The sequence below is a fragment of the Trachemys scripta genome, chromosome 9 (assembly GCF_013100865.1).
Source record: "Trachemys scripta elegans isolate TJP31775 chromosome 9, CAS_Tse_1.0, whole genome shotgun sequence".
Classification (NCBI taxonomy): Eukaryota; Metazoa; Chordata; order Testudines; family Emydidae; genus Trachemys; species Trachemys scripta.
Window position 1 is genome coordinate 53942382 of NC_048306.1, and position 12413 is coordinate 53954794.

Consider the following 12413-nt stretch of genomic DNA (forward strand, 5'->3'; position numbering starts at 1 on the left):
AAAGGAGCAGGGAGGCTTAGGTAGGGGGTGGAGTCCTGGGGGGCAGTTAGGGGCAGGGGTCCCAGGAGGGGGCAGTCAGGGGACAAGGAGTGGGGGGGAGGGTTGGGGGTTCTGAAGGGGCGGGAAGTGGGAGGGAGTGGAAGGGGCGGGGCTAGGGCAGAACGGGGGCGGGGCTAGGACGGGGCTCCTCCCGTCCTCTTTTTTTGATTGTTGAAATATGGTAACCCTATCAAAACAATGAAGGCTACACTCAGAAAGACCTCAAGACTTCTGGAATATGCTGTTCAACCAGTTTCACTTTTGTTTCTACTGCCGGTCCCTCCCTTCTCACATTTATCTCCAGACTTCTTCTCTTTGTCCAGATCTATTCCGCCCCCAACAATCTTCTATTCATTGAACTTTTTGAAACTTTGTACTTTTAGAGAGAGGTAAGGGATTGACTCTGTGTACACAAATTTGCAGAGGGACAATAGGGTTGAGGTCTGTTATTTCTCACCTCTATATATTATTTGATTTATTTAAAAGCATTTTTGCTGTTAAAAAGCATGTTATCTCTGGAGACACAAATCCACAGTTTGGGAACTGCAAAATTAAGCATCTCTGATGGTATCTTCTAGACTGAGCACTGAGTTCCATTGGGTAGATAGATTATTTAGGTTAATCTTTCTATACAGAAGCTCCTGGAACCCCATAAGATTGGGTCCCTAATCCATGAACTATTGGAATTCATTTACAAAACTATTCTTAAACATTATATGAATATATTGTCTCATACTATAGAATTAGAATTTATAATCCCTGTTCCATGATGAGATACATTATAGCTCAAAGATATCTTAATTAAAACCTCTTTAGATCGGATTTTTTTGAGAATGTTTTTTGAGGGGGAAAAACCCTTTTGGTGTGTGTGTCGTGTTTTTTTTTTAAATCCATCCTGATGATGAGATGTATAGAGATGTGGACTCCCCTCTGGAACTGGAATGCCAGTGTGTGGCCCCTCGCACAGACTGACATCTTCCAGACTGCTATCTGGCTCTGTAGAAAGGATATGGTATTCTTTAAATGAACTGTGTAAGCCAGTAGAGGGCTGGACGTTCTTTTAATTTTTCAGAGAGAAGAGGGGCAAACAGATGCCTAGAGGTAAGACAAAAGGCGGGAGGCTTGAATGTGTCCCCTTGATTTTTCTCTCTCCGAGTGAATTAACACATTGGCTTTGAGACGGGATTCAGGCCATGCTATCTAAGAATGGGTGTCTGTCTGTTAAGCTCATTTTATCTTTCTCTGTAACAGAGTTTCCCCAAGATGGAACAAATCCTGATAACCACATAGGTTTTGTATGGTTGACAATAATTTGTTTCCTATAAGCACTTTGTTGATGACAGTAATAGTAGATGCACTATCTCTTTAACTGCGTTGAAGTTTATGGGTGTTTCAGACAACAATGGACAAGTGTCACCTGCTGGTCTTCCCCAGCCAGGTCGGATGCTAGTCCAAAGAGTAGATTGTGGAATACAGTGATACCAACAGCCCTTGGACTGGAATGAGTGTGGCTGTCTTAACATTGTAGACCAAGCTGGATGAGTAAGCATCTCAGAGAGGTGATTAAGAAAAAGCAGAAAGTTTTCCTTGCTGATCCCTCCCATCTTCCACTCCTTGTAGGCTATCTTATTGAGGTCAAAACATGTAGGGATAAAGTGAGATAGGCCAAAAGCCATGTAGAGTTGGACCTTGCAAAGGGAATTAAAACCAATAGTAAAAGGTTCTATAGCCATATAAATAAGAAGAAAACAAAGAAAGAAGTGGGACCGCTAAACACTGAGGACGGAGTGGAGGTTAAGGATAATTTAGGTATGGCCCAATATCTAAACAAATACTTTGCCTCATCTTTAATGAGGAGCTTTGGGATAATGGTAGGATGACAGATGGGAATGAGGCTATGGAGGTAGATATTACAACATCTGAGGTAGAAGCCAAACTCGAACAGCTTAATGGGACTAAATCGGGGGGGCCCAGATAATCTTCATCCAAGAATATTAAAGGAACTGGCACGTGAAATTGTAAGCCCATTAGCAAGAATTTTTAATGAATCTGTAAACTCAGGGGTTGTACTGTATGACTGGAGAATTGCTAACGTAGTTCCTATTTTTAAGAAAGGGGGGAAAAAGTGATCCAGGTAACTACAGGCCTGTTAGTTTGACATCTGTAGTATGCAAGGTCTTGGAAAAAATTTTGAAGGAGAAATAGTTAAGGGCATTGAGGTCAATGTTAATTGGGACAAAATACAACATGGTTTTACAAAAGGTAGATCGTGCCAAACCAACCTGATCACCTCCTTTGAGAAGGTAACAGATCTTTTTAGACAAAGGAAACGCAGTGGATCTAATTTACCTTGATTTCAGTAAGGCATTTGATACGGTTCCACATGGGGATTTATTAGCTAAATTGGAAAAGATGGGGATCAATATGAAAACTGAAAGGTGGATAAGGAACTGGTTAAAGGGGAGACTACAACGGGTCATACTGAAAGGTGAACTGTCAGGCTGGAAGGAGGTTACTAGTGGAGTTCCTCAGGGATCGGTTTTGGGACCGATCTTATTTAATCTTCTTATTACTGACTTTGGCACAAAAAGTGGGAATGTGCTAATAAAGTTTGTGGATGACACGAAACTGGGAGGTATTGCCAATATGGAGAGGGACCGGGATATCATACAGGAAGATCTGGATGACCTTGTAAACTGGTGTAATAGTAATAGGATGAAATGTAATAGTGAAAAGTGCAAGGTCATGCATTTAGGGATTAATAACAAGAACTATTGTTATAAGCTGGGGACACATCGGTTGGAAGTAACAGAGGAGGAGAAGGACCTCGGAGTATTGGTTGATCACAGGATGACTATGAGCCACCAATGTGATATGGCTGTGAAAAAAGCTAATGTGGTCTTGGGATGCATCAGGTGAGGTATTTCCAGTAGAGATAAGGAGGTATTAGTACAGTTATACAAGGCACTGGTGAGACCTCATCTGGAATGCTGTGTGCAGTCCTGGTCTCCCAGTTTGAATTCATCCTTCTTAAACATGGAACAGGTACAGAGAAAGGCTACTAGGATGATCCAAGGAATGGAAAACCTGTCTTATGAAAGGAGACTCAAAGAACTTGGCTTGTTTAGCCTAACCCAAAGAAGGCTGAGGGGAGATATGATTGCTCTCTATAAATATATCAGAGGGATAAATACCAGTGAGGGAGAGGAGTTATTTAAGCTCAGTATCAATGTGGACACAAGAACAAATGGATATAAACTGGCCATCAGGAAGTTTAGACTTGTAATTAGACGAAGATTTCTAACCATCAGAGGAGTGAAGTTCTGGAACAGCCTTCCAAGGGGAGCAGTGGAGGCAAAAGACATATCTAGCTTCAAGACTAAGCTTGATAAGTTTATCGAAGGGATGGTATGATGGGATCAATTAATTGCCAAAATTAGGTTCTTTGACTATTATCGATAAATATGCCTAATGGCCTGTGATGGGACTCTAGATAAGGTGGGATCTGAGTTATTACAGAGAATTCTTTCTTGGGTGTCTGGCTGGTGAGTCTTGCACACATGCTCAGGGTTTAGCTGATTGTCATATTTGGGGTCGGGAAGGAATTTTCCTCCAGGGCTGATTGGCAGAGGCCCTCGGGGGTTTTTTGCCTTCCTCTGCAGCGTGGGGCACGTGTCACTTGCTGGGGGATTCTCTGCACCTTGAAGTCTTGAGCCTACAGCCCCACAAGTTGAGGACTTCAGTAGCTCAGACATAGATCAGGGTTTGTTATAGGAGTGAGTGGGTGAGATTATGTGGCCTGCATTGTGCAGGAGGTCAGACTAGAAGATCATAATGGTCCTGTCTGACCAGGGATTTGGAGCAATCACATTTTTGAATTGCTCTGCTCCAGCTCCGGGCAAAAATCTACTAGTCTGTGCTTCAGCTCTGGGCTCCGCTCCAAAGCCCTGCTTCTGACCTTAAAGTCTGAATCTATAATGTCCAACTGAGACAATTCAGTGTTTGAACTCTCCAGAAATCATTCTGCAGCCACAGAAACAGGTGGTTCCGTTGGAATCTGCTTGGTGTGTTGGAGTTTTGTTGGTTACTGAATAACAGCTGTTTCCTATTTGTTCATTCATCAGCATAAATCATCCGATTGAGACTTAGGCCTGGTCTACATTGGGGGGGATCGATCTAAGTTATTCACCTTCAGCTACGTGAATAACGTAGCTGAAGTCTATGTACTTAGACCTACTCACTGCAGTGTCTTCACCGTGGTGAGTCAACTGCTGCCGCTCCCCCGTCGACTCTGCCTGCGCCTCTTGCGGCAGTGGAGTACAGGAGTCGACAGGAGAGCACTCGGGAGTCGATTTATCATGTCTAGTCTAGATGCGATAAATCAATCCCCTCTGGATCGATCGCTGCCCGCTGATCTGGTGGGTAGTGTAGACATACGCTTAGTGGATACAGTGATGGAAGCAAAGAAACTTTTGCACACCCACAGCATGAGATTTCAAAATATGTTTTGAAGCAATTTGTCCAATTCAGTGTGAGATTTCTGCCACTTGAGCTTTCTCCATCAGTTGCCAGAGGAGAGATGTAAACCATGATGACCTGTGAGGTGGAAACCAATAAGGAAGATGCACACAGCACTTAACCAGTAGTGGAAGGTAAAAGATCGTCATACAGTACTATTCAACCAGCAGAATGGTGTGAACAATATTCTTCCTCAAGAAATGACCAGGTCCAATTAATCTCTGAGGAAGGGCCATCAAAGTGTCTAGCCCCAACCTCAAATTGCGGGAGGCAACAGTTGGTCCCTGCCATGGGTAAAATCTACAGTTGTCATACCTCCATACTCAGCCCAAACACTGGATCCAGAGTACAGCCAGTGGTATGAGTCGGGCCAGCAGCAACCTGGGATAGTCAGTGCCATGGTGACCAAGAGATCCTGGCACTGGTGCCTCCAACACCTCCTCTGTGAGGAATGTCGGCTGCTTGCATGTAGCATGGTGATCTGTGCACTGGCTCCAATCCCATCTAGCGATGCCCTGGATTCTGTTTTCAATCTTGCTTCAGGGTAGGAGATGAATGCTCCAGGTGGGATGCAAACAGTACTGTTAATTTTCAGTTTGCTGAAGACCAGGTAGGGAAAGCTCTCTTGTTCGGACTGTTTCAGCTTGTTCTATGCCGGCTGGCTGGGTCCGCTAAGCAATACCAAAGGTCGGTCATGGGAATGTTTGTCAAGCTGAGTGAATGCACTGCATAGGTAAAGCAGGAGCTTGCTCTGCAATATAGCATTGCTGTTCACCTTTAGAAAAGGCCTATGTTGGTGTAAAGCCTGCTGGTCGATTTCCTAGGAATTCTAGAGTTCAAATGAGAATGTCATTGAGTCACTAGCATTGTTCCCTCTAATTTTTTATATTCATGTGCGGAATTAATTTTATGTGCACCAATATGGAGGTGTTTGTGGTGGGGGTGGGGCCAAAGGGTTCGGAGAGTGGGAGGGGGATCAGGGTTGGGGTGCAAGCTCTGGGGTGGGGCAGATGGTGGGTGCGGGGGTGAGGGCTCCGGCTGGGGGTGCGGGAGTGAGGTGGGGCTGGGGATGAGGGGCTCAGGGTTGGGGTGAGGGCTCCAGCTGGGGGTGTGGCTCTGGGGTGGGGCCAGGGATGAGGGGTTTGGGGTGCAGGCTGCCCTGGGGCTGTGGTGGGGAGAGAGGAGACTCTCTTCCCCCAGCCCTATCTCACCACAGCAGCCCCGGGGCTGGGGGAGAGGCGCCTCTCCCTGCCAGCAGCCCTGCATGTCCCAACTTGCTCCCCTCCCCGCCCAACCCCTACCTCTCACTTCTCCAGGCCCCTGTGGCTGCACGCCTGCATGGATCTTTATAGCCTGCTGTGTGGCCATGCAGCTTAGAGGGAACTTAGGTCACTAGACAGTTTGCCACAGAGTTCCTCTGACCTGAAGTAACTTGACCTGCCTCAGTTTCCCCATTTGTAAAATCTGGTGAAGATATTTGACCTTGGCTGTCAGTTTGTTAATGTGTGCAGAATATGTTTGAGAGGCGCTTGGCGTGTCAAGGATTTATCATTTTAGTTGGGTCTCCCTCTTCCTTCTCAGGTCACTCAAGTTCCCATCAGACTTGGAGGAGCTGCGAGAGCTTTCAGAGTTTCTACAGTACTATAAGCAAGAGCACCAGAGCTATGTGTTGCTGCTGTTCTGTGCTGCCTACCTCTACAAGCAGTCCTTCGCCATCCCCGGCTCCAGCTTTCTGGTATGCACCCGCTCAGATCTCTAGCACTCTGTTCTTTTTCCTTCACCAGGCTTTCCAAAGCTGGGATTTGCCATGGGGTCTTAGACCATTCACTGGGCTCTCTTGTTTATTGGGGTCACCATTTAACCCCCTGTCCTGGCCTATCACCTTGCTTCCAGGTGAACAGGACTCCTATTTGGGAGTTCGAGAAATGTATTGTACACCCCTAGCCTGGGGACTAGACCTACTAGCCAGAGGTAGATACAAAACACTAGTGGGGGTGAACCATCAAGGTTTAATGACAATGCTATGGGGAGAAGCTCATCCCTGCTCCTTTCTATTCCCCCAGTTATACCTCCAAGGGGCAAAGCCTCACACTGGAAGCTCATGCTCAGTTTAATGACCTCTTAAGTCCTATTCAGAGTCACTGCTTTCAGGCTACGGTGCCACGTGCCATGTGACTGACATTCTTTCTTTATAGATGTGACTTTACATTTGGCCATATTCAAACATATAGTTTCTGATCGTGCCCAATTTACCAAGTGATCCTGTTGGCTCTGTATGACACTCCACCCTCATTTACTAAACAACCAGTTTTTCCATATACAATATCTACAGTGACTCTATATTCATCTCTAAATTGTTGATAAAAGTATTAATATTGAACAGCCTTGGGCTGAGGTCCAGTTTCTGTAGGATCCCACCCAATGATTACACTTGGTGATCTGTTAGTAATCCACTTACCGTGCGCCTGGTTGAGTTTGGGTAGAACTGGTTTTCAATCAGACTGTTGTGCGGTGCTCAAGCACTTTACTGATGTACATGGTTCTGGTTCACCCTGGTTTCTGCCACTTGGAATAGCTTTAGATAAGTTCTTAATATTCCCATGCTATTACCATTCCATGTCAGCAGAGGTGGTAGTTGGCCTTGGTCTATTGTCTGATCACAAATGGGAAGGAAGGCATCCATGAGACAACCTCTGCTAAGATGCTGGCTGCACTGTGCAAATGCTTTAGGTCACCTGAGCCAGGTGCCTTTCAAGCCCTGGAATTCAGGGACCAAGGGAGGAACCGAGTGAGTCTCCTCCGTAAGGCAACTGAGCTCCCTGACTCAAGGACTGAGACTGCAGTGGTCAGTTCAGACACTGCTCTCCTGCACTGGTGTAGCTTCTAGAATGAGCCATGGGTTTTAACCGTTTGTGTTATGGTGGCACTCGGAGGCCACAACTGAGCTAGGTGGTTCCCTGCCCCAGATGTGCCTGGCATCTTGCGCAAAGGTGACAGAGCTTCTCTCTTTGGAATGACTGACACTGTCCCCAAACTCTCTGCCTTGTCTGGATGGGAGATCCTCTCTCTGGAGTTTTAATACAGAAAGTCCAGGACAGGCAGCGAAGCTGTGTCCCTGTGGGAGCAAAGGGGATGGCCGGTCCCCATCAAGCCACCCATGTGGCCAGAGGAGAGTTGGGCTGGCTGTGATTGTGTACACATTGCTGAACGTGTTTGTCCAGTCTCTTATTCATAAAGTCTCACACCCTGCTTTTGTTCTACCAGAACATCCTCGCTGGGGCTCTGTTTGGACCATGGATGGGGCTCTTGCTGTGCTCTGCTTTGACTTCTGTGGGTGCCACCTGCTGTTACCTGCTCTCCAGGGCCTTTGGGAAACAGTTCATAGTCTACTGGTTTCCTGATAAAGTGGCCATGCTGCAAAGAAAGGTAAAGAGATCCCTGCTGCTGGGACAAACCCCCGGGCTGACTTGAGCAAAGCTGAGCTGTGATCCTACAGCCCCTTCTTAGCCCAGGCCCTGCATTTGTGGTTCTTTAGTTCCCTGTGTCTTACCACCATGGCCGTTATTGTCCTTCTGGTTTTGGAATCAGTCCAGTGGACCCAGAAAGTAAGCAGCTTGGGCTTTTCGGAGTGAGAACTAACCACAGTAGTTATCCCTTGGATAATGGAGTAGGTACTCCTGTATGGTAGTGCCCTCTAGCGTCAGCCCAGTTTGCTTTGAAAAGGAATTGGAAGAGTGGCCCCAGGGGGTTCCGTGTTTTGTGTGTCAATCTCTCTCTCTCTGCTCCTTTCAAATGTAAACGCGCCCTGGGTTCTGAGAGTTAAGCTGGGCTCTGCTTTCTCATGCATCGTCCCCAGCAGGTCAAATTGGGCCTTCAGAGATGCCTTAGCAACCTCTTTGACGGCAGGTGTAACTAGCTAGAACTTGGTATGTAACTTTGATGCCCAGGAAGATACCAGTTCTTTCTGCCGTAACCCTGCTTGACCAGTACAGCTGACAAGAATAAAATGCAGTGGACACTTAGGAAGGGTGGGATACTCTGAGCTCTCAAGCAATAGTCTCTGAATTCTGCAAACAGAAACTTGGCATAGATTCAGTTCCGGTATTCACATTTAAAAATCAGCTCTGGCCCAGGGACCACCTAACTTGGTAGCCCACCTGCCATCCCCCGCTAGGACTCTCTGTGAGCATATGGGGAGGCTGCTCTTGTTTTGCAGTTTAAATTGATACAAATTCTTAAAATGATCGAAGGCATTACAAGGGCTGGAAGCTGCTTTAAGCCAACCCTCTTAGCCTTGTGTCTGTTAAATAGAGCAAAGGCTGTAGGTTTGCTGCACAGGAGCTTTAGACTGGTTTTAACTGCAGAATAATATTGTGGAGAATGCAGCTTGGAGGCTGAATGCCGGCCAGAGGGTGAGAGACCGATTTAAAAAATTTATTAAGATGATGATTTAAAAAAAAAAGTGAACAGAGTTTGAGCATAGAAGTTTCTGGTTATCAGAGAATAACGTACAAATTATCGAGGGTGCAAAGTTTGGTTTAAGATCAGGTGGCATAAGGAATACATAATCTGCAATATCCCTGATTGGGGGTAAAAGGTTGATGGGTCAAAGTACAGACATTGAGATATGAGGGTATGAAGTTCATAGAGTGGCTATGTTTGGGTGTGGGGTATAATGGGTGGATATGATGATGAGGATGGATTGACCCTCATTTGTTGAGATTTAATGTTCAGGGAGTTTATGGTTCCGGTTCATATGATCCAACGGAGAAGGTCACTTGATCCCTTTCTCGTAGTGGGAGAATGATGTCACTCTGGCTCACGCTTCCTGGTACTGTCGGTGGCTGGTGATGTGCTTGATGTAGATGTCCCTGGACCATCGGATGGTGTCTGAGACCATGCGGCGCTGCTACTTTGAACTGTGCCCTGAGGGGTCTGCACAGGAATGGCAGTGCCTCCTTAGCCTGCGGCACCAAGAGTCAGCAGAGCATGGGGTAGTGGCTGGCCAAGCTGACAAGTGCCTACTGTGCTAAGGGGGTTGATAGGCGGCAAGGGGCAGCAAGTATCTAGTACAGGAAAGAGGGGCTTGCTGTGGCCTTTTTTGTCCTTTTTAACCCCTCCAAAGTCTGGCCACTTTAAGTGCAAAGCCTCCCTTAGGCTGTATTGTGCTGTTAGAATTGATCAGTGACCATGTATAGCACTGGGAACACTCCAGACAGCCATGTTACTAAGGGCCCAAGCCTGAAAACACTGCTGTCAGGCAGAGTGTTTCCTAGCAGGAGTGGAGTCAATCAGGTAAGTGTTGGCAGGAGCAAGCCCCGAGGGTGTGGAGAATGTCTGGCTGATCACATCCTACTGCTTTCTCCCAGTGCTGCTGCCTGGACACAGCAAAAGGTGCCCTTACACTGTTAAGGAGATGCTCAAGGGACAGGGCTGAGGTTGCATGTTCACCCTTCCCTTCCACACTGACCTGGCTGCCTTTTTAATTTTAAGGACTACCCATTATAGTGACCTTGGGAACCAGTTTTCACTAGTGGAATAGCGCTGCTGGAAAGCAGGGTAAGATGCAGGGAATGCAGCTGCCCTTTGTGTAAGTGTTTGTTTAGATCTAATCTGCCCATCAGTGATGGGCCACTTTTCCACTGGTCTTTCACACCCCAGATTAGCGTGTACTTTCACTGGGTGCAGCTGTTGCACAGGCAAAGCTGATCCTGGTGCATGTGGGTACCGTGGTACTAAGCTACTCTGGTTTGCTTTGATTCTGGGCTGATGTTACATTGTGGCTTATTGAAATGAAGCCCTGAACCTCTGCTAGTGTCAGACTGGGTGTCTCGGCCCTGCAGTAGTTGGCCGGTAACGGGCAGTGGCAGTGCTGACCTGGTTTCTCTTGTCTGATGGCAGGTGGAGGAGAACAGAAGCTGCTTATTTTTCTTCTTGTTGTTTCTGAGACTTTTCCCCATGACCCCAAACTGGTTTCTGAACCTGGCGTCTCCGATCCTGAACATCCCGGTTTCTCAGTTCTTCTTCTCCGTCCTTATCGGTAAGGAGCTGGGGCTGGGGGCGAGCAGGCTCCGTATTCAGGAAGGGATCAAACCCAACCTACTCTTTGCTGTTGTTAGAACCCAGCAAACCTGAGAACGTACCATGCTACACTTGAGGAATTCCAGCTTTAAGGGTCCCACAGCAACAGTCACTTGGCTGTTAGTTTCCTGATTCGCTACTGTCTGTGCCCTTACACTGTTACCTCTTCCCAGGGTGAAATGGCTGTTCCTGGAGAGAACTCGGCTGTCGTTGGGTGTCGCGATGCCCATTGGTTTTTAATGAGTGCTGGGAGATGGCATTGTGGCTCAACTGTCCAACCCGAGTGTTTTCTACAATCTCCCCTGTTTGCACAAACCCACACAATGGCCCTGCAGAAACTCACCCCTGGCCCCAGCCTCATGTGTGCTGTCCTCTCACCAGGCGCTGTACAGCATAGATGATGCAGATTGCCCACTGCACTGCTCCAGTCAGGTTGGCCACTTGGCTGTGTCAGGAGCTGGGAGTGGAGCATTCTCAGTGACAGGACCCCAGCTGCGTTAGATGAGGCTGGGCGCAGCCTGTCCAGAAAGGCTTCCCCAAGATGGAGGGCCAGAGAGGGGGCATTGCTTATGTCCCTGTCTTCTTCACAATGGTTAGTCCCCTGTAGCACTAGCAAACAAAAGTGACCCAGGGGCACTGAGCTGTATTCCACCATGTGCATGTGGGGGGAGGGATAGCTCAGTGATTTGAGCATTGGCCTGCCAAACCCAGGGTTGTGAGTTCAATCCTTGAGGGGGCCACTTGGGGATCTGGGGCAAAATCAGTACTTGGTCCTGCTAGTGAAGGCCGGGGGCTGGACTCAATGACCTTTCAAGGTCCCTTCCAGTTCTAGGAGATGGGATATCTCCATTAATTTAATTTAATGTGCAGCTCTCAGCTTTGTCAGCACACTTGGCTGCAGAGAAGATGTGACCTTTGACCAGTGTGTTACACTGTACCCTGCATGCCATCTCTGAGCAGTACGGATCTGTGGGTATCTAGCCAGAGCCATCCTGAAGATGCACCAGGGCACTAGGGATGGCTGTCTAGTAACAGGCTTCTCCCTCTGACTCTTCCAGGTCTGATCCCTTATAACTTCATTTGTGTGCAGACGGGTGCCATCCTCTCGCAGATCACGTCCCTGGATGCCATTTTCTCCTGGGGCACGTTGCTTAAGCTACTGGCCATAGCCATGGTGGCATTGATACCGGGGACCCTGATTAAGCAATTCAGCCGGACACACCTGAAATTGGATGAAAAGGACCAGAGTGTTCACCTGCTCAACGGCAAAAAGAGCATGTGAGGGACTGGGTGCAGCAGCTGTTCAGAATGTCTGATTGTTCAATTATGGGGACGGTGCAATCGTCAGCAACTAGATGGTGTTTTAACTTGCTGGCTGCACTGCCTCTTCTCTGCACAAGCCAGGGCAGAGGACAACTGCAGTTCTTAAATCTTTTTAAGTCTAGGAGGAGTTGTGATGGTCTCATTTTAAATGGTGCTTGTATAAATGTGAATGTCTGGGTCACGGGGGAGCTGCCAATGGGCTTCGGAAAAATCTGTGGGTCCATTTTCTGACCCTGGTGAAGTGGTGCCACATTTAGTGCCATGCTGGAGCTCCTGGCCTCCACAGGGGTTTGCCAAGTGTGTCCAGTGCCCTTGGGCTCTCTGAAGTGCTGGCAGGCACTGCTAGGTGACTGCCATTCATATGGCAGTTGGTTTAAGATGGCGGTGGTGGTAGAGTCATGCAGGGTGAGAACTAGGCTGGCTGTAATAAATGAGCCACCTGTGTGCCCGCC

General features: G+C 47.5%; 1 protein-coding gene across 2 annotated transcripts in view; it reads left to right on the forward strand.

Moving 5' to 3' along the window:
* Nucleotides 1–12082, forward strand: part of TMEM41A (transmembrane protein 41A) — a 19661-nt gene extending 7579 nt beyond the window's left edge. For both annotated transcript variants that reach the window (XM_034782048.1, XM_034782049.1), the window contains 4 exons: nt 6139–6292; nt 7822–7983; nt 10459–10597; nt 11697–12082. In XM_034782048.1, coding sequence (XP_034637939.1) covers nt 6139–6292; nt 7822–7983; nt 10459–10597; nt 11697–11920 — 679 coding nt within the window. In that variant the 3' untranslated portion in view covers nt 11921–12082. The remainder of the gene's footprint in view (nt 1–6138; nt 6293–7821; nt 7984–10458; nt 10598–11696) is intronic.
* The last annotated feature ends 331 nt before the right edge of the window (nt 12083–12413 follow it).